The following is a 22,731-nucleotide window of genomic DNA, read 5'->3' as shown; positions in this document are numbered from 1 at the left end:
GTATATGGATTACAAGTCGTCATGGTTGTGCTAAAAGAAGGCATATATTCGAGTAATCTACATAGGATTGGATTTTAAATTCAAATCTAGATCATGCTGAAAGTATATACATTATCATTATATAAAAGATCAATTCTTTATATTTTTCGCGTGAAGTTTCGCACTAATTAAAAAGTCTATACACAATGAATGTATAAAAATTATGATTAATTACATTTTGCTCCCTTGAACTTGGATATTTGTAACACTTTGCCCCTCCAAATTCCAAATATATATACTTTACCCTTTATAGTCAACTTTTTGAAGGAGTTAAGATGAAGTTATATTTTTCACGACAAAAATATCCTTGGCTAATTCTTAAACACTCATAACATAATAAACACCTATTTTTTTTATAGTTGCTAAATGCATCTAAATACAATTACACGAGGCATTTCGATCTTTTAGCCTTAAAATGAATTAGATAATTCGCAAAAAAGAATTTAACCAACTCAATGTATTTATCTCAATGTCGATAGCAATACTTATTTTAAATGAAATAAAATTAATAGTGCATTTGGAATGAAATTATTTGCTTATTTTTTTTATTGTAGCACTTTTTATGTGTTTGATATGAGAGAAAAAAACATAATTAAAAATAAAAATGTATTAGAGAACTTAAATTTTTTTAAAAAAATGTAGAATGTAGAATGCAAATAAAATACAAAGCAACGTATGAATGTGATATAAAATTACCAAATAACGTTTTATTGACTCGTGAAAATCTTGTGACAGCTGCAAATTAAATGAAAATTATCAAAACTAATCCGTTTACAATTTAAAGGAATAAAGATAAGTAATGGAAAACTTGTGCTGATGTTTTAGGATTTTTTAAATTCTTTTTTTCTCCATAAAAAAATTTTCAATTCTTTGGTATTATACCATCTTTTATTTCTAAATTTTTTAAATCATATGACTTTGTGTTTTTTCTAACAAAATGTTTTATATTCCGATTAAAAGTATAGCATTATTGTAGAACTATTATGTAAGGGCATTAATGCCATTTTGTTAAAATTTTGGATGGAGAATTCATCATTAATATTTGACTAGTCAATGAATGGGGCAAAGTATATATATTTAAAGTTTATGGGGGCAAAATGTTATAAAGGGTCGAGTTTAAGGAAGCAAATTGTAATTAATCCTAAAAATTAATTCTTCACATTTTTGGTGTGAAAGTTTCGCCCCAGTTAAACAGGCCCTCTGGAGTAAATGGGCAGAGGCGTGTGACTATAAATAGAGTGGCTAATGGCTTGGAAGCGGTGCATATTAGGAGTACTGAGTACATGCTCGATATAAAAAAATCCGACACAACTTCGAGACGAGACGCACCGTCTCAAGTCTCAACTCTCAACTCTCAACCAGATTCCTAAACTCTCTTCTTCTTAGTTGTACTATCCCCCAAATCTCCTCTGGAGTCTGGTGCCCTCACCGCTGTCCTTCCTGTCCTTATTTGCTCTGAGCTGCATTCGCAGACGGTGAAGTGTAATAAGCTGCATTTCACATTTTCAGCATTGGTTTCCGTTCCTTCTTCTGAGTCCCTCAGACGGTTGAATGCACTAAGCCGTTATAATTAAAGAGAAAAAAAAACTAATAATGCAAGCCCTACATGCTCCCAATCGACTTTCTCCTGCCAATTACCGGTTTTCTCCGGTGAACCGCCGCTTGTGTCCGGTTGTTTCCTTCGAATTCTCCCCTAGTCACAGCTTTAGCTCACGTCTCTCTCTTCGTCGCTCCCTTCCTTCACTCCAATGTTGCTCTCTCCAGTCTTCATCTCCAGGTACGCTCATTCATTGGTTAATGCTCAAATTGTTTCTGTATAATCTGTGCTGGACTTCATGATTTTTGTTTCACTCGTGCAGGTGAAAACGCTGCCATAAATAGTATCGTTATCCCTAAAATGTCGCTTCATTTTTCAACTATGCTTTAATTACATGGTTGTTTCAATCGTGGATCTTTTTTATTTATTCTTTTGTGTTCTCAATTTATTCAGTGACGGATAAAAAAAGATTTATGGAAGCTTCCAGACATGGAAATGTCATTCCGCTCTACCAATGTATTTTCTCGGATCATCTGACTCCCGTGCTTGCATACCGCTGCTTAGTTAAAGAAGACGACCGGGAGGCTCCTAGCTTTCTTTTCGAGTCCGTAGAACCTGGTTTCCGAACTTCCCATGTTGTAAGCCTCTATGTTCCCCTTCAGAATATGGTTTTTCCATTATAGCATGTGTTTTATGATGTTTGTAGATTTTTGGTTTAACTGGTGTTGAAAATGGGAATTGTTAGGGTCGGTACAGCGTGGTCGGTGCTCAGCCAGCGGTGGAAATCGTGGCAAAAGAAAATGATGTCACCATCTTGGATCACTACAGAGGGAAGTTGAAGGAGATTGTTGTGGAGGACCCGATGACGATTCCTAGAGAAATTTCTGAAAGTTGGAAGCCTCAGTTGATTAGTGAACTTCCTGATACATTTTGTGGTATGACTTTAACATTACTCGGACCAGTAATTTCGTTTTTCCTTTCTAGTTGGACTCGTTAACTAGAATATTCTTATTTATCTGTCTATTCTTTTGTTTTCAAGTCGGCTCAGGTTTTCCATTTCTTTTAAAACAAAATTTAATTGTGCATCATTCAAAAAAAAAAAAAAAAACTTTTCTGAAGTTCGAATAAAAACGTGAAGTTTCATAATTGAGTAAACTCGTGAAATACTTTTCCTTTTTTGAGGTTGTATCCTGTAACTTCCTGTTTATTCTGTAAGAACAGTAAGTAATGTTTTTGCACATCAGATTATGAGGATTCCGTGAAGGAGTTAGGGTAAGATTTGTGATGGACATAAACTTTTGGGCTTTTCCTTCCCAGAATTGTGTTCCAGCAGGCTGTAGCCATGGATGAAGATTGTTTTGTGATAGACAGGAATTTGGCCGTTGTAATGGAGAGGTTTTATGGGTTCTCTCTGTTACCGAAATTAGTATCTAGTGACTTCAAATGTAGAAAGTAGAAGATGTAATTTGAGTGTGTCCCAGAAACTTGCTGTTTCTTCTCCATCAGTGGCACTCTTCTTGACTGAACTGGTGGAGGCATCGGAATGTTAGACGTCAAAATTCTTATTTAATACAGGGACAATAATCATGGACATCCATATATTTCGAAGAATCACACACTTTTTGGTATTATTATGTTTCTCTTACTTTCCCAACTACCTTCCATTACTGGGAGTAGATGAATTTAGTTCGGAAGTAGCTATTTTTTCTATTCATTCCTGTTTTGGATGTGCTTTCTTTTGTGCCTGACATGTCTTTTGATAGAGTTACTGCATTTTAGACATAAAGTCAATGTTTGAAACGAATTTTCTGTGAAAAATTGTACAGTAGGCTCTTACTTGAGAGGTGAACAGAAATAAAAGTGGAGACTGTATTGCTAGGTTTACAACTTTTCTTGTATACTTAATTACGAGTTCTTTGGGCATCATGTGCAGGTGGATGGGTTGGTTATTTTTCTTATGACACTGTTAGGTACCTTGAGAAGAAGAAGCTGCCATTCTCTCAGGCGCCACGCGATGATAGGAGCCTTGCTGACATTCATCTGGGGCTGTATGATGATGTGATAGTATTTGATCATGTAGAGAAGGTATTCTTGTGTCACTTTCTGCATGTGCATGCCTTTCTGTGTTTGTCTAATTCTTTCAGTTTTTGTGTTGTATAATGAGTCCAGACAGTGAATGGAATGTACAAGTTAATCAATTACCTATAAGGAGGTCTAAACTTGATTGTTCACATTGTTTTGTTAGCTGAGTTCAGCCAGCTTTATGGTAGTAAAGACAATTTGATAAGATCTATGCTAATGTATTAATGCACAATCTAAGCTTTAGTGAGTTTCATCTTAATAGCTGTTATATCATGGAATCTTTATTGAACGTGGGAGGTCACTAACCACTATTTTTATCCTCCCTTAATAGTTCTTGAACATGAACCAGCTTGTCTTAGCCTCTTATCTAGATTGACGGAAAATAGCTTTTACCCTTATATATTAGTTATGGTCACCGTGATCTCTCTCAGGGCTCACCCAATTGCATTTGTTTCGGAAATTCTTCCTGAGTGATTATTAAGAATCCTTCTTGTTCATGCAGAAAGCATATGTTATCCACTGGGTGCAGTTAGATCAGTATCCATCAAAAGAGAAGGCTTACACTAGTGGTATGAAACGCTTGGAAAGACTAATGTCAAAAGTACAAAATATTGATCCGTAAGTTACTGTTTGAATCTTCTATATCATAACATTTTCTTGGTTCAATTTTGATTTTACATCTTCTGTATCATAACATATTAAATTTCCATTTTCAGTCCAAGGCTATCAGCAGGATCTGTTGAATTGTGGACTAACAATTTTGGACTCTCTCTGAACAAGAGTAACATGACAAGAGAAGAGTACAAGAAGGCTGTCATACAGGCAAAGGAGCATATCCTTGCTGGAGATATTTTTCAGATTGTTTTAAGTCAGCGCTTTGAGAAGAGAACATTTGCTGATCCATTTGAAGTCTACAGAGCACTGAGAGTAATAAATCCAAGTCCCTACATGGCTTACTTGCAGGTTAGTACTTCTATTAATACAAAGAACATCCATTCTCTTAATTGTCTGAAGTAAGTTTTCCAACTATGGTGTCTTCATTATTTGATCAGGCTAGAGGAAGTATTCATGTTGCTTCAAGCCCAGAAATTCTTACTCGTGTCAAGAAGGTTATTTACAGATTAAATTCTGAAAATCATTAAACTTTGGCCTTGAGTATACAGCTCTTGATACAGAATTAATGTGGATGTATCAATGTTATTGACAGAAAAGGGTTGTTAATCGACCATTGGCTGGAACTACAAGAAGAGGGAAGACACCTCATGAAGATGAGATGCAGGAGCTGCAGCTTTTAAAAGATAAAAAGCAATGTGCAGAACATATAATGCTGGTCGATTTGGGCCGTAATGATGTGGGAAAGGTTTTACTGACTTACTTTACTCTCTTGTAAAAAATTTTCTTGCATTTTTGTTATTAATGTTTATATTTGGGAGTTTGTAAATATGATCTGCTCCCTGCCCTAAACATATGGTATCTATTGCAGACTTTTCAGAAAACGTATGTTGGATCTTCCATATTTTTCTATGCTTTCTCTACACTGTCATAAGTAACATTATAAGATTTGTCAAATGTAGGTCTCGAAGCCAGGTTCTGTAAATGTTGAAAAACTTATGACTGTTGAGCGGTACTCCCATGTGATGCACATAAGCTCCACGGTGAGAATATCATCATAAAGCCTTGTTGACTATCAGTTTTTCAAATAAAATTGTTCATCCCTGTTGCAGTAATTACATAGTATGGACAATATAGTTTGGTTTTCATACTAGAGAGTTGCCGGTTTTCCTGCGGGTAGAAGTTGTTTCATTTCAGTAGCTTTAAATGTCTTGGCCTCATAACACCTTCATAAACTCATGAGAGTTGAAGAAGGCTTTATTTGAGTAACCATTTTGTTTAAAACCATTGGGACATTATTACAGGTCACAGGGGAGTTGCTTGATCATCTTACTTGCTGGGATGCACTGCGTGCTGCACTTCCTGTTGGTACAGTTAGTGGAGCACCAAAAGTTAGTACTATATCCTTACTTTGTGCCCAATGTATTTTTAAATTGAATTACTAGCAAAAAATTTCCAAATGATTTAGTCATTTCACCCAAGGGCCAGAAAGAACAATCAAGAAATCTAAAATTAGATATGGTATGGTTACCTTGAAATTTGACATCCTAATAGTAAGGTGATAGTTTAGTGTTCTGGTGTGCTTCTATTTTTGCCATGCTGTGGGACTGCAAATGTAGGTCTCTCTTTCTCTCTCTCTGCCAATACAAATGAGAAATTGAGGAGAAAGAGATGCCTTGTAAACTAAGCTAAACTTGGAAGCGTCATTCTTTTTTTATTTAAACTGGAGACATGCCTTGCCTTCTGATTAACATACATTCCAGCTTTAAAATCTGAAATTTGGAAGTTTTCTCATATACAAGGAAATAAAATTGAAGTTGAATATTCAAAATAGTGTCATTGCCTTTTGTGGCTTTTTACGTAACTGAAGGATCATTTCTCAAGCATAATAATAACATCCAGCACTAGAAATCCTCATGCGAACTTAAACATCTCTCCAAGCTTTGTTGCATAAAGTTGTTTCCCTGTTTCCTCTAACCAGCATGTGCAATGTCTCACAGGTGAAGGCCATGGAACTGATTGATCAATTAGAAGTGGCGAGGCGGGGGCCTTACAGTGGTGGATTTGGCGGTATCTCATTTTCTGGCGATATGGACATTGCTTTGGCTCTCAGGACAATTGTATTCCCAACTGGAGTCCACTATGACACAATGTATTCATACCAAGGTTCCAACAAACGTCAGGAATGGGTTGCTCACCTCCAAGCTGGAGCTGGAATTGTAGCTGATAGTACTCCTGAGGATGAGCAGATGGAGTGTGAAAACAAAGTTGCCGGTCTTGCTCGCGCCATTGAGTTGGCAGAGTCTGCATTTGTGAATAGAGAACAAGAGATCAAACCCAATCAGAGTTCATTTCCCACCCCTGTACTGAGAAAAAGGTCGATATTGCAGGTGGAAAGTTGAATTACTTGGGACTGTAGAGTTACTGAAGGAATATGGTGGTGTCTGTATTATAAAATCCCCCGTGGGGCTGAAAAGAAATCATTTTCTGTGAGTCATGGGTTCCATCATTGTTGTATATTGCAATTTACTGAAAAACTTGTAGAACTGGAATTAGGCACCTGTATTCTCCGAAGCCTCTGATGGAGCATTATAATTTGTAGTCTCTTTTAAGTAAAGCCCAACTTCCTTCCTTGTTAGGACTTGGAACTCTTGGTCTGGTTGTGAAGCTCAGAAAAGTGCACGTTTCACAAAGAACTCAAGTGATGTAATGTTGCTTACGGGCTGGAAAAAGTAGGAGGAGGTTTGAACTTGGAAAGAAAAACAAAGAATCATCAACATACGTATTGTTAACATAATCCTTGTGGGAAATCTTTGTTAATTGAATCATTAATATTATTGAAGGGCACCACCGGGAGGGGGCAAGCAACGCTTTCATTTTGATGATCAAACGGTTGCCCGTTTCTCCCAAGTATCAGGAGTTGGGCCCTAGGACCAACCATCATCATCGAGGATCAAAGCCCGCCCACAAAGTAAACTATCTAAACAAGCCCAAAATCTAAACTAGTAATTTAAGAATTCCCAAAAAAAAAAAAAAGACACTTCATCCTTCTTGACTTGACGGCATTTTATCCGAAAGTTAATGGTTTTAATTTTTAAGCGGCCAATACGGAGGGATTGTCTGCAATCTTTCATCTTCTTCAGCGCTGCATCAACAATGGCGTCTCTGTTAGCTGGAGCAGTCCCAATGGCAGCCTCTCAAACGGCCTTGTGTTTTCCTCTATCTCCTTCCTTGTCTCGTCCTCAATCCCTGCTTTCTTCGTCCTCCTCCTCCTCCTCCTCCTCCTCCTCCCTCTCAACTTCACTCTCACTCTCCTCACCCGCCTCTTCAACACTCCCTTTCAGTAAGTATCAATTAATTATATCTCCTAATCCTTCACCCCAAAAAGAAAAGAAAAAAAGAACTCGATCTCACATGCGTCTATTTCTTCAGTTGCTAAAGTAATTGAATTATTTTCTTGGCCTCTCAGTTTATTGTGGAAGAGGAGACAAAAAGACTGCAAAAGGCAAACGCTTCAATCACTCCTTTGGAAACGTGAGTGAACTAATTTATATTTCCTTATTTATATTTTCAACAGGAGTTATTTACTTTCTCGAATATGGATATACTGTGTCCGTAGGCGAGGCCAAAGAACAAGAAGAAAGGGAGAGGACCACCTAGGGTTGCTGTACCTCCGTCGCCCCCCAGGAAAGATCGATACGACGACGGCGAGGTTGTTAAGATTGAGATTGACGAGTCTCTAGGCTGAGCAGATGACGGATTTTAATTGGTTTTCCTTTTTGTTGTGTAATTCTGAGCTTACATGTGGCTTTTGCAGTTACGCTCTCATCATCTCTCATGCAATTTCATTACCTTGATTACTTTGTTGTTGCCACTGTCTTTTTCAGCGTTCTCTAAGCTATGGAGTATGGACTGCAATTTCTACTATTTTATTCACTCATCACTTCAATTTTACCCCATTTTTCCTTATTTGTAAGTCGAGCTCTGGACAATTAATTGTCCACCCTTTTAGGTCGAGGAAAGAAAAAAAATATAGTATGGGACAGGTAGAATGATTTTCGTCAAGGTGCAAGGTTGTGAACCTGGTGTTAAGATTTTGGGAAGCTGATGCTGAGCGGAGGCTTTGGGCAATAAATTTGTCTGATGCCGGAAAATGGCTGCGAGCTGTGTTGCCTATGGTCAGAAGCAGTCTCTGTAGATTTATTTATCTCTCATGCTAAGTTGAGCTTTCTGCAATAAACAGATTGCAGTTCTGGCTGGTGAGGTAAATTACAAGCTCGATTTCCTTTCCCACTTCTCAAATCTTCAGCAGCAAATATCTTCTCCCTGATTTTCTTGTGTCCGTACACTTGATGCTTCCTTCTTTTTGAGGGCTACTGCAGATTATGCCAGAATACGGTTAGGGCATATAATTTTCCTATTTAACCGACCGGACTGTGGAATTTGATTTGTTTGCTTTGCCCGCATCATTCAGTTATTTCTCAACTGTCGACCTCTGCTTTTACGTCTTCCTTAACATGCAGTCTTACTCTACTAAAGCCTTTGTGTCAGTCCCTTGTGCAAGTTTTCGCTCACACTTGACATGGCCAATGGAGGCAATGGCGGGAAAATCTTCAAAGTCACGGTTCATATCTGAACTGGATTACTCATTCTATCTACTAGTACTAGGTTTTAGTTCTGCTCTGCTTGACTGGCTACAAGAAACTTCAGTAGATGTGATGACTTTAAGAAGAGAAGCTACCTTTGTTGCTAATCCTGGTGTTGCCCTGTTTGGGTTGTCATTTTCTGCCGAAAAATTGCGTCGTTTTCTGTGATCACATTTTTCTATTACCTTTTTCTCTCACGAACATCAAATCGATACAGTAATTTTTCCATGAAAAATCATGAAAAATACAATCCAAACGGGGCAAACTAACAGAAAAATGTCATTATAGTCTCCATGAGAATCGCATTATCAGTTCTCTAACGTTCTAAATCTAATGAATGACACCATATTTATATGGGTATCAGCAAAGCTGAACCTCGTTTATGTCTTTTTTCTTTTTGCTGGGTGTGTGGTATTTTCCTGTTTTTGAGAAGGAAATAGATGGGCTGAAAAAGCTGGCAAGAGTGGAAAGAGGAAAGAATCTTTAACCACCAAGCTACGTCTAAATCCCGTTTTTACTGGCTAATTAACAAGGAGTTTTAAGTGGCCACTTACCTGTCCTTCGTAGCATATATGCAGCTTGACGCAAGTTCGATCAGCCTGGCCAGACCAGTTTCGTAAATTTCATCTCTCAGAACATTGTCGAACAGTCTAAATCATGGCTGATATAATTCACAGCATTGGTGTGTAAACAAGCAAATGACAGGACTGCAGTCAGCTGCACCATCTCTTTTCTTCTTTCTTAACTTCTGAGCTGGTGCAAGTTTGCCCTTTAAACATTGCATCACCCGTTGAAGTTAGAAGCTTACCATCCATGTGTATTTAATCCCACTAAGTAGTGCTCTTCGTGAAAGTGATTCACTAATTTGAACACATCGTCTAAACAAGATGGCAAAAATGGGTCAACTACTTCATCTCTTCCAAAAGTGCACATGGATGGTGATTAAGCCATGCCACAAGTAGCTAATTACATGCCTGTTTTCCACGACAACATGTTACGGTACTATCAAAGAATTGCCATCTTTGTTATTTTATGGTAATTTCCATGCAGATAGTCGGAAAGTCATTCAACTATCAAAGAATTGCCTTGATAGCAGGAACCTGTAACTACTCGAGAAGCACTTAACACGATTTTATCAGCAAATACGGCTCATCTGATTATTAAACCAACCTGTAATCAATCACATGAGTTGATATAATGCATTTTCCAATTCAGATCTCCGCAATAATTAAGGGTGCCAATGCAAGGAAAGCAACTGAGTTTCAGGAAAACTCAGGAGAACACAAGTTCCCATCCAAAACAACTGCATCGATAGAGTTCCAATTGGGCATCTTTGCACAAAGTGGATGTCAATAAACTCTACCAAACAATCAAAACAAAAGAGTTTAAAGCTTCCATTTTTTCCTTCCAATACTTCTTTACTGATGGCATTCCACTATTTTATGGCAACTTCCCTCACCCTAATTTGCAAACTTTTTACAGGCTTGCCGCTTAACTTCCATTAACAATCTTTAGATGCATGATGATTCTGACAACATGTTCCATGCCATAACTAAAGCAACTTAAGCAACTGAAAAAACAACGAAAGATCATAATCTAGAATAAATTATTTCTGGACGCATCCACCTCCTCCAATTCCTTGCAGGAAATCAAACAAAGAAAGAAAAAACTACTCATGATGGCTTCCTGGACATGGTAACGTTGATCAGAAATCCAAAAGGCAATGCAATTTCAGATTAATGCTGCTTACCAAAAATCACACCGTTTTAAGAATAAATAGTAGATAAGCAACAGCATAAGGAAGTTTTCTGGAATATTACCATTTGTCCATTTGCTTGGGTGCTCAACATCTTTGCAGACGCCAACTATTGACCAAGTCCTACTTCAGACTCACAGAAGGAAGGTAGTCAGTCTTGCTTATTTGTTACAAAAATTACACATGTATCAAATTACCAAAAAAATTTTGCAGAGCGTCCAATTGGAGAAAACAAATGGAGAAAAACCCCGCCTCTTGGGGGGGGGGGGGGAGATTTTACTCACATGATTCAGCTATTGGAGATGGTGTAAAAATAGACCAGCAGATGGATTCCATTTTTAGCTCTTCATAACTGCTTATATAAAGTCCAGTTGGACTCTATTACATTGAGTAACCACATATAATATCAGAAAAGCCCATGCATGGTTTACACTTAACAGTGTGGCAAGCTTAAGTAACTAAGAAAGTCAAGATAAGTGAATGGGGTGCAATCCCAGGTACGAGTTACTAGAGCACATTTCAGGAGTCGAGAACAAGACATAATGAACCTAATCAATTTGGTGGAGTTAAACAAACTGCAAAAGGCAATAGTGAACTTATTCCGGCAGCATGGAATAGAGATATAAATGCTTTACGCTGTGGCAAGCTTAAGTAATTAAGAAACTCAAAATAAGCGAATGTGGTGCTATCCCTGGTACAAGTTACTAGAGCACATTTCAGAGTCTGACAAGAACCCACAATGAACCTTACCAATTTGGTGGAGTTAAACAAACTGCAAAAGGCAAGAAAGAACCTTTTCCAGCAGCATGAAACAGGGATATCCACCCCCATATCAAGCTCTTTCAGGTACAGTTCACTTCTATATCTCAATTCCATGAAGCCACAGTCTTTATAAAAGTCTAGCTTTAGGCATTATACATAACTTCAGATACCACGAAGTCACACACAGACTGCCCTTCCAACCCACTGATTACCAAATCCGATTACCTCCATATTAAGCTAAAAGTGAAGAAGATCTCTACATAGAGACTCTCATTCATCCATCGAGCTAACTCTGACATTCCAAAACAGTTGTACACAAAAGAATCATCAGCAAAACCAAAAAGTTCCTCAAAACTACCTTTTAACAGTTACCATTAAATCTCCCGCAAGCAACTAATTACCAAACCCTAACAGGTGCAAATATACATAGAAGTAAAATATTTAACTTCAAACAAAAGATCACAAAACAAAGTACTTGCTGCTGCAGTACATTGTTCATCATGTAATATATCCATATCCACAATTGCACACTCAGCAGAGTACACAACAAAGATCCACCCTTTTTTAGGAAACCAAAATGCACACTTACAACAGAAAGAAGAAAGAAGAAAGCTTTTCTTCTGTAAATTTGATTTGACTCGGTACTCATCTCAATCGATTATTTCCTGTTGCTGTCATAATCAACGATCTCGTTATCAGTAACGGACCTGGAGTGCTGGACTATGGATCGTCCGATGGAGTTGATCCAATCCTCCTTTTCTTTCTCGGAATCAGCGATGAAGTACATGGTCTCGGAGCGGGTAGAGAGCTCGAAGGCGTTCTGCTTGTTAAGCACATCTTCAGCTCCCTTGACGGTGAGGCAAGTGGCCACCGGGATGACGCCGCGTGGCTGTGAGCCGCGGGTGACGGTGGACTCCTTGAACCAGAAGAGCTTCCCCTGTTTGAGAACGAACCAACGGCGTCGCCAGGTCTTGATATACTCCCCTTGTTTTAAAAGCCAGCCGGTTCGCTCCGGGTTGGACCAGAACTCGACGCCGCCGTGCTCTTCGTTGGACTGGCCCGCCGAGCCCGTCGCGGCCCGCCATAGAGACGCCATATTTGTTTGGGGAATCTCAAAAGCCCTCGAAACGTTTTTCAGAGAGAAGAAGACACAAAGGGCAGAGGAGGCAGGTTGTTGATCCCTTTCCCCCACTCTTGTCGGTTCTAATTTGGAGGCATATTAGGATAGCTTGCGTCGGGTGGCTGTTATGTTATGTTATTATGTATATGCAACATTGCAACTACAAAAAAAGGTGATTGATTGTAGCAACAGAAAATAGGCGTTGAAGATTGAGAATTCTGTCGGAGCCTTAGTAGCAACAGCATGATTTGTTAGATTGTAATTGAGCCATTTTGGATCCTTCGCTAGTGTGTGTCGAATTCATCAACTGCCCAAAAAGGAAGGGAGGAAAAAAAAAAAACCTCTACACAATTATGTAAAATTTTCTTTTATTTCGTCATAGAATCGAATAGTTAGAAGAAACTTGAAAAAAATGATCAATTAGCTAAACCTTCTCCATCATAATTGACATCAATCACTAGAGCTCTTTTTCTTAAAGTCGATGTTCCTAAACTAATTTTACTCTGAATCCCTCATCGGAGCAGCAAGTTCTTCTAAATAGTTCCCTACCAAACAATGCTGTGTGAGCTTTTTAAATGAGCAATTGGTAGACAACAACATTAATTTACCGGCTAGCGTTCTACTACCAAATGTTTAAGGATAAAACAAGAATTTCAAGATGAATAACTAATGTACCGGCAAAGATAAAAAATACTTCATTTCTGTAAGCAAATGAGACGTTAGAAGATTCAAGCACAAATGTATTTGAATTTGAAGGACTAGTGTTTATAGCAGCTGTTTCAGAGTCCTGCCATGCTAAAAGTATCCTTGATGGATTTCAAAGAAGAAAAAACTTCAGCCATGTTCATTCTGTCTTGCGGCAAGTCCGTGGAGCAAGCCAAGCCAACTTTAAGCAATGAAATCGAACAGTCCTCCAGTTGACTGCATTTGCTGTCACCTGCAAAGATAACGAGTACGGGATCCACGATGTCCATCACGCGGTCTGGGACTGCCATTTCAACAAACTTGTGAAGATCAAGGCCTTCGCTGAACAAAGCATGCGTAGGTCTCTTCCCTGTCACCATCTCCAGCAGTAGAATCCCAAAGCTGTAGACATCTCCATAAGTTGATACCTCAGCACCTAAGCCATACTCTGCATATATTTCGAAACTTCGTCAGATGGCAAGAGTATAACAACTAGACAATAATGTCAAGCATAGCGATCACTACCAAAAAATGAACTTCGTGGCCTATATCATGTTGCATACTTTTAGCTTAATCTTATTAAATACTAATCAGTTTATAAGTAAGTTCTTTCTTGCCTGGAGCCACATATCCTATGGTTCCTCTAATTCCAGCGCTGCTGCTCTCCTGTAAATTAAGAGGTGATTGAAGAAATTTGGCTAGCCCAAAATCTCCAACATGAGCTGTGAGATCATTGTCAAGGAGAATATTGCTTGGTTTGAGATCGCAGTGAACAATCTCTGCGTGGCAATGGTGATGTAGGTAATCAAGGGCACAAGCCACATCAATAGCAACATTAATTCTTTGAAGAAGGTTTGGTCTACCAGATTTGTTCTGCTGATCTTCTTCCCACGAATGCAACCAGTTATCTAGACTGCCATTGGGCATGAATTCGTAGACTAAAGCCTTAAATTCATTCCCCTGGAAATCTAGGCTCGAGCATGAAGTTATGATCTTTACAAGGTTTCGATGCTGAATGTTTCTCAATACTTCACACTCAGCACAAAAGCTCTTGAAGGCTCCGTGGTGGAGAAGATTAAATACTTTAACTGCCACAGTTAAGTTTCTTTCTTCATTCAGGTTGCCTTTATACACTGAGCCAAAACTCCCAACTCCAACTAGATTCTCTGCAGAGAAACCATTGGTTGCTTGTAAGAGTTGTTTGTAGTTGAGTTTCAGGAATAATCCACCCGATAAGCATGTTTCATAGCTTCTCTTTTTCAACGAGCGCTGTCGGAAAATTGAGATCAGGATTACTCCAAGGAAAACAATGCTGGTTGGAATTATTATGGGTATGATGACTCTGAGAGGCTTCTTATGTTTCTTTGAGTCTCTCAGGATGCGGCACTTTGGTAGCTGTAGTTGGAAAATGCCTCCACAAAGTCTTCTGTTCCCAACGACTGATATAGCACTAGCATTTGCAAAAACACCTTTTTTTGGTACCTTACCCACAAAATCATTGTAGGACAAATTCAAGGTCTTTATTGCAAGTTCTTCCAAAAAGTGGGGGATTTGCCCAGAGAAATTGTTACGAGAAAGGTCAAGAATTTGAATAGCTCTCATAGAACTTAAGAATTTTGGGATAGAACCCTCGAACAAGTTACCTGCAAGGGAAAGGCTTTCGAGGCTACTACAACTGCCCAAGGTTTCAGGAAGTTCACCTGACAGTTGATTTTCAGAGGCATCGAATTCAGCTAGATTTTCCAAGTTGCCAACCTCTAATGGTAAGGTTCCAGATAAATGATTGTTAGAAAGGCCTAAATAAATTGATAGAGAAGAAATCCCAAAGATTTCTTTCGGTATGAAACCACTAAGATTGTTTTGAGAAAGTTCTAAGAACAACAAACCTTGGCAGTTACCCAGAGATGGTGGTATGGTTCCGTCCAACATGTTACCGCCCAGATATAGCTTGTTCATCAATGAGAGGTTTCCTAAAGAGTCTGGAATTTTTCCTGACAATTTATTGGAATCAAGGGCTAGCATCTGAAGCTTTTGAAGATTACCAATCGTACTTGGGATGCTGCCCGTGAGCTGATTACCTTCTAGAATTAAATTATCTAGGCTGACGAGATTACCTAGTACTGAAGGTATCCCTCCATATATATGATTATCACCCAGTGACAACATACGGAAGAATTGAGACAGGTTACCAATGTTGCTGGGCAACACCCCTTTTAATTGGTTGGACCCCAAGTCCACACCAACCAAATTGCTACAGTTTGTCATGGTACTCAGAAAATGCATTTCATCCAGTTCCCCACTCCCAAAATTATTACCTGGCGCAAATAGGACAACGAGATTGGGCAGCCCTCCAAAATCAACAGCTATTTTGCCTTTGAATCTGTTGTGTCCAATGTCAATCGTGGTTAGATCAGAGGCATTTGTTATTGAGACTGGAAGCATTCCTGTGAATTGGTTATCAGCCAACAAGAGATACCGAAGATGAGGACGCATGAGGCCTAATGCTGAAGGAAGACTTCCATGCAGTTGATTAGCAGGCACGGACAAGGTCTTAAGTTGGGAAAGATTATAAATCGAAGGTGGGATAGTTCCATATAATTCGTTCCCACCAAATCCAAAAACCCTTAAATTTCTCAACTGTCCTAAGGTTTCGGGAATATTCCCCACCAAATGATTATCTACTACAGCAAGTGAAGTCAGGGAAGTAAGATTTCCAAGGGAAGAAGGGATAGCTCCTGTTAGGTCGTTCGTGAGAATGGCAAGAGTTTCAAGATTACGCAAAAAACCAAATGCCGGCGGTAATCTCCCAACTAGCTTGTTATAGCTCAGAGAAAGTTGCACAAGACTGGAGCACCGGGATAGATTTGCCGGAATTTCACCCTCTATTGAGTTCCATGACAAAGACAGAATCTGAAGTCTGAATAGCTGGCCGAATTGGGCAGGAATTTCACCTTGAAAGGTGTTGTTGGTTAAATTTAATGCACGAAGAAAGCTTAGATTGCCCAGAAAAGGTGACAAGAAGCCCACTAAGCCTTTGTCTTTCAGATTTATGCTGGTTACTCTTTTGTGCTTGCGACCACATTGTATACCCTCCCATCTACACAAGTCATGAGAATCATTCCACGAGTTCATGATCCCATAAGGGTCATGCTGAATTATGGACTTGAACGCCAATAAAGCAACAACATCACGATCATCTGCTTCTTTTTGGCCCTTCATGGTGTTGTGTCCAGAGGTGTGAAATATAACGCTGTAAGCAGCGCCAGAGGTCCAGTAATCTCGGCATTGCCCAGTTTGGAACTCTGTGATTCGCTTCTCAAAGTTTTCCCAACTCTAATCTTTTTGGTGTTGCCCATAACGCCGTACCTTGTTGCCGAGGTGACGGTAATTCGGCAGCTCGGCTCGATCCATGGTCTCCTACTTGGATGACCTCTGCACCCCTGGCTACCACCTCGGCTCTGATGATGTCAACACCCCTGACAACACCCAGGACCAATCTGAAAAGCAGATCTTAATGTAGGATCATCGGCTACAGTGTCAGAGTCAGGCTCTGTAATGTTGGAACTCTCCGTCCTGGTAAGCTGTTCATTTGACAATACTACTGTCTCGTTCTCATACAATCGTCTAACTTCTTTCATCTTGCGTTGCCCAGTATGGCCGGTTGACTAGCAATTATAAGACGAAGTGATCACGTACAAATAATTGAATACAATTTGAGCAGTTGAGCTATGGACCACCGTCTAAATTTCCAATTCTACCAGCCCAACACTAAAGTCGTTCTTTGACTTTTTCGTAGAAAGAAAGATAAGAAAATGACTCTGAGCATTAATTCCCGTTGAATCACATGAACAAGGCGCAATTTTGCCTGGTCAGAAGACTTTTGTCCATCGATTTGACGATTTCTTACTTGTCCGATATTTCAAGGGGAAACCGGTGGGTAAGATACTAAGATGTGCCCAAAATGGGATGCATGGGATCAGCAGCACCCACATGCCATGCTTCCAACCATTACATCGGTTTTGGACTGAAGATAGCCATGAAACTACTGTAACATGCTTGACATCGAATAATCTATTCTGACAGATTTTTTTTCTGTCAAATAATGTATTCTCATTTTTCTTACCAGGAAGGGCGTTTGGATGTTGTATTTTTTAGATGTTTTTGCTAAAATTATAATCTAATGTGTTGGTTTAACATGATACATGTAGTGATTTTAGTTTTATAAAAGTTAATTTCTTTTTTGCTATCTATATAAATAAGATGGTAGAGGGTATCCAATAGATAATCTGAACATCGGCACTGAGTAAAAGAGTTTGGTAGCGGGTAACAAAGTAGGGTGACTCGATAACAGATTTAGATAAAAACAAGTTAGAATTCAATTAGAGGCATTTTCAAGGATGCTGGACTGACTCCCATCCCTAGACAAACTTTAATGTACAGATGAGAATCTCATAATCAATTAATCACCCAACTAATCCTTCTTGGTGGCAATTGGTTTGGATTAGCTTTTAAGCCCAATAACATTTGGTCTCATATCAAGCCTACTGAACCCAGAAAAGCTCATCAACTCCGCCCAGCTAAATCAATCAGCCTTCACTCTTCTCCCCAATCTGCAGTACTGCACTGAGGCAACTCTGACTCGAAAGCCGAAAGGCCCAAAACCAGAGACATCAGAGGAGAAACGGTCGTCTTCATTTATGAACACTCTTTCCTTTTGTTTTGTTTACAATAGATTCGAAGCCTCACAATGATGAAAGCAAAATGAACTTCTTGAGATTAATGTCTCCACCAGCTAGTCCTGGGGAGCGTTTACCAAAACTCTCTCAATTAAAAAAAGAAAATGTTTTGACGGAAAAAGAAAGACAGAAACTGATTTTAACACATTGAATAATTCGAGCCCTGTAACATTATAAAGGGCCTAATGTCAGCCCATTAAATAGGGAAATGCTTTTTAAGGTCCAGCCTAATGTACTCGCCCATCTTTAGTACAGTCAGTTGTCCACCGATATAATTGCTCGGGTCGGGTCACATGCAGTTAAATGCATTCCCCGTGTCCGCAAAATCTCGGGAGCCAGCACAAATGCTCAATGAGTCCCCATTTTATGTAGTGCTGCACGTCCAAGAAAACTATGACCCGAAAGTCAAAACACAAAACCAAAGAAATGAGAGGAGAATATGGCGTCTTCATTTTTGAAGACTCTTGAATTTTTCATGGTTTAAAGCCTTAAAAAAGACAGAAAGGAAAGACTTGAGAAACAAGACATTTACCGTGATTAATGTACCTAGCAGTTGAGCTGCTGTTGGAGATAAGATTGTAAATGAATCAAATTGAATCAAACTTTCAACCTATCAGGTTGGATTCAAATTTTTTGTTTGAACTCAAATCCTATATCAGCTCAAAATTTAAGTTCAGGTTTGATTCAATTTAATATTCGATAGGTTCGAGTTCGATTCAAAAGACCAAAAATCTATTTAATTAATATTAAATTATCACTAATACATATATAATCCATATAACAAAGCGATAAATGTACAATTTTATATAAATTATTAATAACTATTTTTAAATAAATTTTATTTAAATTTATTAGAACATTATCCAGCCAAATATGTAAAAGTTTGAACTCAATTCAATACTTTAATTAAACCTTAATTCCTATTGGAATTTGTGTTCGAACTTGTTAAAAATTGAAATCGAATTGAACTCTTAATGAATCAAGTCTAAAAGGACTCAATTCGTTTACGATCATTTACCAAATTTTCATTTTAGAAGAGAGGAATGAGTTAGGTGGTACCAAGGAAAAAAGTGTAAGTAAAAGGTTTCGAATTCGAAATCTTACACATAATATTAAAAAAAAAAGAAAGAAAGAAAAATTCTCCAATGTAAAAGGAAACTGATGTCGAAAGTTGAACAAATTAGGCCCACCTTTGCAACATCCGAAGGGCCTAATGCCAGCCCATTAAAAAGGGAAAAATTTTTTAGATCCAGCCTAATGGACTCGCCCATCTTTAGTACACTTCGTTGCCCACCATATAAAGACTCGGGTAACCCGCAGCCAAACGCATTCTCTATTTCTGCAAATTCAGAACCAGAGGGGAGAGAAACGATGTCGTCTTCTTTTACGGACTCTTACAGCCAGTCGGGCGGCGATGACTCACCGGCCGGCTCCTCTCGTCCATTCGACGATGGTTACTTAGGCTACGATCCTCGCCTTTCGTCCCAGCGATTTGACTCGTTCTCAAATTTCGTCGAGTCGGAGTCAGTCAAAGACTCGGCGGCGGATGACTCCCCGGTTTTAACCTCGCACACGATTGCCGAAAGTTCATCTCCAACACCGATCCATGTATCCGGTGGAGGATTTAGCTCCGATTTTGCCGAATTATCTCCTGAATCTAATGGAAAGCCGTTCGAGGGCGAACACTCGGAGTCTAATGGACCGATTCTGCCGCCACCGGCGGAGATGCAGGCCGAGGAGGGATACGCTCTTAGAGAGTGGAGAAGGTGATTTCATAGCCTGGTGTCACCTTGCTAAATTGTGTAATTTGTCTTGGTTTACTTCATTTCATTTAATCATAGTATAATTTCGAACTTTTTGGATTGAACGATGATTGGCCAAACTTGATTTTCAACCAGGAAGTTTTGGTTTTTCTTTTAACTGTTTCAAAAGATGGTACGTAGACAAAACTCTTAAGAGTCTAGACTTTTTTAGTCCATGAGCAACGTTAATGATCTAATGTATGCTTTGATTGAATTAGGAAGTAGTGATTAACTCGGTTACAAATTAATCGCTTCCATCCTACTTTCAGTTTAGTTGTTGTCAATCCTAATTTTATTAGGAATTTCTTTGATATGGTTGGACTTCTTCAAACGTGAATAATTTCCTTTTTCAATATTATTAAATTGTTCTACTGCATACTCAGACAAAATGCCATTCGACTAGAAGAGAATGAAAAGAGGGAGAAGCAATTGCTGAGCCAAATTATTGATGAAGCTGACGTGTACAAACTTGAATTCTACAAGAAGAGGCAGATTACATGTGAAAGCAACAAGTCCACTAATCGGGATAGGGAGAAGGTAAATTTTCAGTAGCAAACTGAGATTCTTCCAGCATTTATTTTGCATGAGAATATGTTAGGCAACAATTACAATGTCTATGCATATCTTGTTGTCTCAAATACTGTTAGTCATGATTGCTTCATGACTGCTCGTGGAATCGAAATGGCACTGAAAGAGTGAAAGTGAGGTATTGTAGGAGATGGCTATGAAGTGATTATAGTTCCCAAGGTCTACTACAGTTGATCACTATTTGTCATAGTTACCATGGGGAGCAATTATGCTGCTAAGGCATTGGGTTTGAAAATTCTGCTTTCTGTAGGAATGTTAATGAGTAATTAATTTGTAGTAACTGGATTTGGTAACCTTATCAGACAAGTCAGGCAGTGTGCCTCATGGGTTGAGTGACATTCCAGTATGCTGCTTTAGTTGGTAATTGCGTTAGTAATTTGAAGTTGTGTGTGTAGAGGTAAGACGTGATATGCAAATCCCGTATGGAAATATTTAAATGTCTGAGTCAATTCAAATGTTAGGTGTCATATTTTATGTAACCTAAGCACATCATATCAGACTCACAAGAGGGAAGAAAAGGGGGTTTTTTTTTTGTGTTGAGGTGGGGGTGGGGGGAAGCAACATGACTAACATAAAGAACATCCATTTAGAGGTTCACTAACCCTGTCTTGGAATTTATTGTGTGCAATCGTAGCTAAGCTTTGGTTTTGGCTGCAGCCATGTGAATGAGGGACTTAACATACTTTTAGCCATGTCAACCTCTAGAGGCATTTGCCCTGGCTTGGCACATTGTGAGACTGACTTTTGGTCATTGTTGTTCTAAAACTGAACATGTTGGAGAACTGACATATAAGTTTGGAGTTCCACAGTCTAGTATGAATTTGCTTAAAGGCGGGGATGCTATTCATGTTTAGTTCTGTATAACATTTTTCTCTACTTTTTTATGCTCCAACACGAAGGCATGAGTAATAGCGAATCTCCCAAAAAAAAAAAAAGAGTGGGTGAGTGACATTGCTTGTGCAAATTTTCTGACCAGAATATTGTTTGATTAGGTGTTTCTGGCAAGCCAAGAGAAGTTTCATGCTGAGGCAGACAAGAATTATTGGAAATCAATTGCAGAACTCATCCCTAATGAAGTGCCTACCATTGAAAAGAAGGGTAAGAAAGACCAAGAAAAGAAGCCTTCTTTAATTGTAATCCAAGGGCCAAAGCCTGGTAAGCCCACTGACTTGGCGAGGTTGAGGCAGATACTCTTAAAACTTAAACATAACACTCCAAGCCACTTGAAGCATTCTCCACCTCCAGCCCCTGCAACCACAAAAGACTCCAAATCTGCTATTGCTGCTACTTCTGATGCCACATCTGCAACAGTCTCTCCTGCACCGGTGATTGTTGCTTGATTATGTTCTTCTTTGCTCTATCTTTTGTCGTGGTCTGTGTCGTGAAATTATTTTTTTACCTGTTTTGTATAAAAGGTGGGTCTAGGGAAACTTCTCCATTGTAGTATAATTGCTTCTAGGCTCCTCTTTCTTTTTTTTTTTTAAGACTCGTCATTATGCCTGTATACTTTGGACTCTTCTATAGGTCTGGAAATTTTCACTTACAAGGGATGATATTTAGCTTGTATTTTGTATGAGGTGCTTTTTTGTGTACCTTTTTGTTCAGCAATCGCAGAAGTATGCGCTTAGAAGGTTTAGCCTTTTCTTTGATATGATTCTGCGCAGGGTTTAATGTGGAATATGAAAGCAACCAGCATGATTCTAATAATTTCGTCAGATGATGGTATTAATTTCCGGAGGTCACCATGCTAGTGAAAAGGTGGGTCCGGAATTATCTCCTATTATCGTTGATTTTTTTTTTCTGTGATGAGTAAAATTTTCCATTTGAGAGGCCAGCAAAAACCAAGCATTAAGCTAACGCGTTACAAGGCGCCGATCAATCCAACCAACTTAGAGAATGCGCTCTAAATGGTGAAGAGCTTTTGGACTTTATTCATTGCTGAAATTATAGGCCGGTTAGAAATCACCAGCAATCTTCTAATTTCATGTGAACATACAGAGCGAAAGTGGGATACCCCCTGCGGATGCTACGCGCAGCTACAGAAGAAAGCAGCAAACCTTTCATGAAATATGACCAATATCGCTCATTTCCATCTGCCCATCCACACCCGGTAGTCGGGTACGTAGTTGTGCAAACAAGATTAGTCTGTTAACTGATGCAAGAGAATTCTACAAGGGCAATTCCGCATTCTTGAGTATTTTTTTTAGTACAAGTGAGAGGACTCAAACTCGAAATTTTTCACTTGTACTTCTTCTCTCGCTCATATTCTGTTAGTCGATTCCTTTAAATGCAAACAACCTTCTAATTCTAGTACCCCCCCCAAAAAAAAGAAAAAAACAACCCTCAACCCAAAAAGAATAAAAAATT

At 38.9% G+C, this 22,731-nt stretch overlaps 5 protein-coding genes across 5 annotated transcripts; 3 read left to right on the top strand and 2 right to left on the bottom strand.

Moving 5' to 3' along the window:
• Positions 1-1,332: 1,332 nt before the first annotated feature.
• On the top strand, positions 1,333-6,918 carry LOC113763160 (anthranilate synthase alpha subunit 1, chloroplastic-like). The gene is made up of 11 exons (XM_027306893.1): positions 1,333-1,816; positions 2,030-2,214; positions 2,322-2,511; positions 3,510-3,661; positions 4,161-4,276; positions 4,375-4,621; positions 4,711-4,767; positions 4,866-5,018; positions 5,233-5,313; positions 5,575-5,661; positions 6,271-6,918. The coding sequence occupies exons 1-11, from the start codon at positions 1,633-1,635 to the stop codon at positions 6,670-6,672; spliced, it is 1,854 nt and encodes a 617-aa protein (XP_027162694.1). The 5' UTR covers positions 1,333-1,632; the 3' UTR covers positions 6,673-6,918.
• Positions 6,919-7,317: 399 nt separating this feature from the next.
• LOC113761721 (30S ribosomal protein S31, chloroplastic) lies at positions 7,318-8,227 on the top strand. The gene is made up of 3 exons (XM_027304827.1): positions 7,318-7,613; positions 7,740-7,804; positions 7,890-8,227. Exons 1-3 carry the CDS (start codon positions 7,352-7,354, stop codon positions 8,016-8,018), a joined length of 456 nt encoding a protein of 151 aa, XP_027160628.1. The 5' UTR covers positions 7,318-7,351; the 3' UTR covers positions 8,019-8,227.
• Positions 8,228-11,802: 3,575 nt separating this feature from the next.
• On the bottom strand, positions 11,803-12,733 carry LOC113761367 (pleckstrin homology domain-containing protein 1). Its single transcript, XM_027304325.1, has one exon. It carries the CDS (start codon positions 12,528-12,530, stop codon positions 12,093-12,095), a length of 438 nt encoding a protein of 145 aa, XP_027160126.1. The 5' UTR covers positions 12,531-12,733; the 3' UTR covers positions 11,803-12,092.
• Positions 12,734-13,323: 590 nt separating this feature from the next.
• LOC113755415 (probable LRR receptor-like serine/threonine-protein kinase At3g47570) lies at positions 13,324-16,876 on the bottom strand. Its single transcript, XM_027299427.1, has 3 exons — positions 16,732-16,876; positions 13,856-16,540; positions 13,324-13,686 (listed from the first exon to the last, which is right to left on the bottom strand). Exons 1-3 carry the CDS (start codon positions 16,874-16,876, stop codon positions 13,334-13,336), a joined length of 3,183 nt encoding a protein of 1,060 aa, XP_027155228.1. The 3' UTR covers positions 13,324-13,333.
• A 2,444-nt stretch (positions 16,877-19,320) lies between these two features.
• Positions 19,321-22,003, top strand: LOC113762308 (clathrin light chain 2). Its single transcript, XM_027305697.1, has 3 exons — positions 19,321-19,740; positions 20,160-20,313; positions 21,357-22,003. The coding sequence occupies exons 1-3, from the start codon at positions 19,346-19,348 to the stop codon at positions 21,702-21,704; spliced, it is 897 nt and encodes a 298-aa protein (XP_027161498.1). The 5' UTR covers positions 19,321-19,345; the 3' UTR covers positions 21,705-22,003.
• Positions 22,004-22,731: the final 728 nt, after the last annotated feature.

The sequence above is a fragment of the Coffea eugenioides genome, chromosome 2 (assembly GCF_003713205.1).
Source record: "Coffea eugenioides isolate CCC68of chromosome 2, Ceug_1.0, whole genome shotgun sequence".
NCBI lineage: Eukaryota > Viridiplantae > Streptophyta > Magnoliopsida > Gentianales > Rubiaceae > Coffea > Coffea eugenioides.
Note: the sequence above shows the minus strand (reverse complement) of the source record. Positions and strands in the feature narration are given on the sequence as shown.